At 35.2% G+C, this 5,218-nt stretch overlaps 1 protein-coding gene across 1 annotated transcript; it reads right to left on the bottom strand.

Annotated features, from left to right (window-relative positions):
- Positions 1-230: 230 nt before the first annotated feature.
- On the bottom strand, positions 231-4,865 carry LOC138852198 (uncharacterized; the record flags this gene model as incomplete). Its single annotated transcript, XM_070081906.1, is given in 1 exon segment — positions 231-4,865. A coding segment is annotated over 1 exon segment (2,016 nt), but the record flags the coding sequence as incomplete, so codon positions are not given.
- Positions 4,866-5,218: the final 353 nt, after the last annotated feature.

Genomic DNA, 5,218 nt, shown 5'->3' on the forward strand with positions numbered 1-5,218 from the left:
ACTTCTCAACACTAATACTTCCCAAACACTGATATACTTCTTCAAACACTGATACTTCTCAAACATTCCCAAACACTGATACTTCTCAAACACTGATACTTCTCAAACACTGATATCAAACACAATCTGATACTTCTCAAACACTGAACTATGATACTTCCCAAACACTGATACTTCTCAAACTACAGTTCACCTATCAATCAATCTTAACTAGACAATTCTAAGTTAACTTCAGCTAAATTGATATTGTAATTGATGACTTTGTCAGTGACAGGAAAAGTGGGCATAAAACTGTGTTCTCATTCATTTTTTTTTTGTCATATCAATGAAATTAGAATTTGAATAAATGATTATAAAACTACAAATTAATAAGTAAGATTAAGATGTACATTCGTATATCTTTATCCTGCAAACATTTCGACAGTTTCGCTTCCAGTATAAAGCTACACAAATGCTGCAAAAATTAAAAGCATATACGATTTAGGAATCAATGTTCTGACTATTTCATCTTACATGCAGGTGTTCCTCAAGGATCCGCCCTATCTCCTACATTATATATTCTTTACACAAATGATTTACCTGAACCAATCTATCCAAATACACTCACACTATCCCATACAGATGACATTACACAACTCACAAAACATGTAAACATAAGATTCTTAACACGCAGAACACAACGTGAGGTCGACAGGATTACTGCAAGGGAATTACAATGGAGAATTAAAACCAACCCGAACAAATCCAAGATCACCTACTTTAACAGAAGGCGAGAAGTCCCAGTTCCTGTGGAACTCAAAACAAGCACCTCCAGCACACCTATTCCACGCACCACTTCCACAGTTATCCTTTGGGTTACCTTAGACAATAGCTTGACTCTCAAACCATACATCACTGCCAAAACTGCAATGGCTAAGACTGCACTGTTGAGGTTTTATAAGCCAAAAGGAATGCATACTAAGACTAAATTACACCCCTATAAAGCCCTCCTTCGACCTCTTCTTACTTATGCCCCACTTGCTTTGACATTAACTGCCAAAATTAACGCTTTAAAACTCCAACGTATCCAGAACCGAGCATTACGTTGAGTGTTGGGAGGGAGGTGGTACGATTTCGCCACCAGCGAATCTCTTCACGTCACGACTGACACACCAGTTCTGAACGAGTACTGGAAGACACTAAGTGACAAATTGACAGACTTGAGACATACATGACTACTGCACTTCATATTTAGGAGACACTGTCAGGCGTGCTAACAATAACGTAAATCTCTTCTCTCTTTATAACCCCACTCCTCCTCCCCACTACATCTAAGCTATTTGTCATAACTTGCACTATTTTACTTTAACTGTCATTGTCATTGAGCGCGTCCCTGTGCGTTTATGTGGAATAACTTGCGATGGTGATTGCCACATCTTTCAGTAGTCGTAACTTTTTTGCTACGTGCCCAGTCTTGCGATGACATACCCTTGAGAGTAAAACTGTTGCATTTATGTTTCCCTTGATTAGCAGTTGGGTCTAGTCCCGACACTTTTTCTCTTATCTTCAACTTTCCTCTCCCCCATCTATTCTTCTTCCTGTCCCCACTTGCACCTCGCCCATTATGGGTCCTTACCTGTGACTCCTTTATTTATTATTATAAAATTAAAATTCTTAAATTTTACATTGTAGTAGCTCTTGTGTAGCTGCCACTTTCTCACTTAAAGTTTTCTTCACGCAGCTTTCGGAGGTTTCGAACAATTTTGCCTCTTTTTTTAAGGAGTTATCAATATGAGTTATTGATATGATGTGGAGCAATGTAGACATTTGCATATTTTTGCTATTATTTATCATTTTTTTACAATTTTTTTAAAGTGTGAAATTCTTGAGCGATTTCTTTCTCTCTTTTTGGAATTATTTTATGACTTGTTTTGATAACTAAACTAAGATTGTAAGATAATTAACTAACATAGTATTTGATTAATACAATGTTACCAATTAAACTATTCTATGCTACTTATTTATTTCATTATAATTGTTATTTTTCAACTTTTCCTTATTTTTATTTATCACTCAATATGCATAAATATTTCCGGGTATGTTACTGACACCGTTGCCAATATTATTATTATTATTATTATTATTATTATTATTATTATTATAAAAAAAGAAGCGCTAAGCCACAAGGGCTATACAGCACCGTTGCCAGTAAGAATAAAATAAGTGGTACAGCATTGCCAATTTGAAAAATTTGAATCTTAAGAAGGTTACTGTCCTCTTAATGTGAACCAAGAACTAGATCTCAACTCCCTCAAACAGGGTAAGTTTGTGTGGAGTGTCTTGAGCATTTTGCAACCTTAACCCAGTCGTAAACAACGTAGTAATTTTACGCTTACACAGTTTTCATATATCTTTTGTTAAACTCTATGCCAGGATGGATCATTCACCACAAGGAATGGTGAAGTTAGGAAAGAGTTACTATACAATGGAGTACTACCTACCAACCTTCCCGAAATGTGAATGAAAAAGCTTATCAGACAAAATGGATCTATCTTTAACAAGCCATCGGTTTATTATTTTCCTGAAGAGGCAAATATAGATGGAAGTTGACTTTTACAAATATACGACAACTTCACATATTAGAAATAAAACCTGGAAGATGTTTTAATCCTTTCAGAAAATTATTAAGTCAAGTGTTCTTTCTATTTTATTTTCAGATTTGTGAACTTCTGATAATTTGTTCAAACCACTACATTGTTACTTTTATTCATCAATAAATCAATCTTTCATCACCAGTCATTAACTGTGACTGCTGAGCCTTACACTCGTTCACAAAATTTTAAAATAATCGTAAACAGCATGATCAGAAGTTATCGTTTTTTCTTAAGTGACTCAAGATATTCCAGGATCCCGCACACTGATAAAGCTTTTCCATGAAAGTCATCATCTGGTCTGGGAACCCATTTTCCTGACTCTTTGATTGCTGCTCGACTATAGACTGACATAACTCGATCAAACAGAGATTTTTTGTTACACTCTGTAGGTGCGTTTTTCTCGTCTTTGAATAGTTGTTTAAGGATTCTTTCTTCCAGACCTTCAATACCAACCGACCAAGTATTCCATGACTGTGTGTATCTCTTTGTATTGAATCTTGGAGCAAACCAAAGTTGCAAGGTAATTTTTCTAAGAAGGCGGCAAGCTAACCAAACTTTTCTGTCATCTGGTGTAAGATGTTTGAAGTATTTGGTTTCTTCTTGGTACTTACGTAATATCCAATCATCATAAATATTGGTAATGAATACAGACTCTTCTCTGTCATTAATGGAATGTTTAGCTTTCAGTGTTGGCACGATGTAAGAAGTCAGCAGACAGAAATATTGATGGTTCCAAACCCAGCGTATGTACACACCTTTATGTGTGTGAAGGAGAAATGGTGGTGCAATTGATATATCAGATTTATCTGATGATTTGCTTACATAATTCTTAATTGCTTTCTTTGTATGTTTAGCAAATTCTTCTCTGAATGTAGATCCTTCCAGTGTAAGATCCTTTGAGAATATAGAGACTTCTCCATGTGATCCAGAACTTTTGCACATGATGTCCTGCTCCGGAGATACTTCATACATAAAGTCAACATAGTTGACGTGAAATATCTCATTTCCTTCCACAAGAGGTCCAGTGAGAACGGTTTTACCTTTGAACTTCTTGTCTTCAATACTTTCAACTAGTTTGTCTGTTTCTATCTTTATTTTATCGCTTATCTCGTTAGCTTTCTTTACATTACACACGTTATTATCTGCAGCAGCAATCAAGTCATCTGGTTTGGTTATTTTTAGATAATTTCCTTTAATGTACAGAAGTTCATGTGCTCGTTTTCCATCTTCAGTTTCATTTTTGACATGAAGTGCCTCTTCACGAGTCATCAAGGGCATCTGACAATTAGAGCAGAATTCTTCATATTTTCTCATTAATTCTGCAGCTGTTAGTTGAATGTTACACTTCATTTCCTTTTGATCATCATTCATTCTTGCTAAAATATATTGGTAACATTCTTTGTGTCCTCCAATGGCAGCAAGATGAGCAGCAGAGTATTTCCCAAGAGTAACTTTATCTAGTTTAGGATTTCGATACAAAAGATACTCGATCATATTTAAGCGTCCATACATAGAGGCGACGTGCAACATCGTACAGTCAGAAAATGACTCTACTACACTATTTATATCCATGTCTTTAAAAATTTTCTCGCAGAGTATGAAAAGTATGTAAACAAGGTCATGTTTAGCTAAAAGATATAAGAAAAAGTCATCTGGACGCTCCAGGGTAATGTCTTGAGATTTCAAGTCTTCGTTTGGCTTCACTTTACTGAGTTGTTCAATGTACTTCTTAAGAATATTTGTTTCATCTTCGTTGAGTTTCGTGCGGTCATGTTTTCCTGAACAAATATCCTTAAGTACTTTTCTTTCATTCACCCAATATTCTTGCAGTAAATCTGAAGGCAAAATTGCTGAAGGTGGCAAAGAAAAGGTAAATGGAACCATATTCATGTCTCTACACAGAGTGACTTGTGTATCAAAGTGATTTCCAAGGAATGCCAACTTGAAAGGATTTTCTTCATATTGTAATGGGTGAATACAAACATCTTCTAAGCCCAGTAGAACACAAGTGAGGGAGAGGCCATGACTTGCTGCAGTACACAGTAAATCTCTCGCTTTTTTACTTCGTTCGTCATAGTTATTACTTTCCAGTATGAATTTTGAAAAACTTCCAAAGATTTCAAAACTTTTTTGATAAGATTCCATAACCTGAAAAAGTTCCTCCTCCTCTTTTCCTGAGGTTCTGGAGTCTTTTAATATTTGCATCTCCATCTGTATCTTCTCACTGTATGCCTGGTGAAAAATAAAAATACATAAATATTAATACCTTCAATTTACATTAAAACAAGTTATAATTGGAGCAAGAATTGTACTAAATACAAATGAAATAGAATAAATAATACTTAGATGTCGTGACTTCGTTAACTGACAAAAACTTTTCGCTGACATAGATGGTTTTATTCAACTGGTGCAGAATACTGATATTGAAAAAGAAAGGTGAGGAGCGTGGGAAAATTTTGCTGCTAGAGAACACTAGAGAGAATATATATACAGATACATTATGTTGTCTACCTGATGTCTGGATAAAGTTGTAAATACTTCCAAAATCTGAGACTTAATTAACACGAAGTAATCCACATTCTGCA

Source organism: Cherax quadricarinatus, unplaced genomic scaffold, assembly GCF_038502225.1.
Source record: "Cherax quadricarinatus isolate ZL_2023a unplaced genomic scaffold, ASM3850222v1 Contig4914, whole genome shotgun sequence".
NCBI lineage: Eukaryota > Metazoa > Arthropoda > Malacostraca > Decapoda > Parastacidae > Cherax > Cherax quadricarinatus.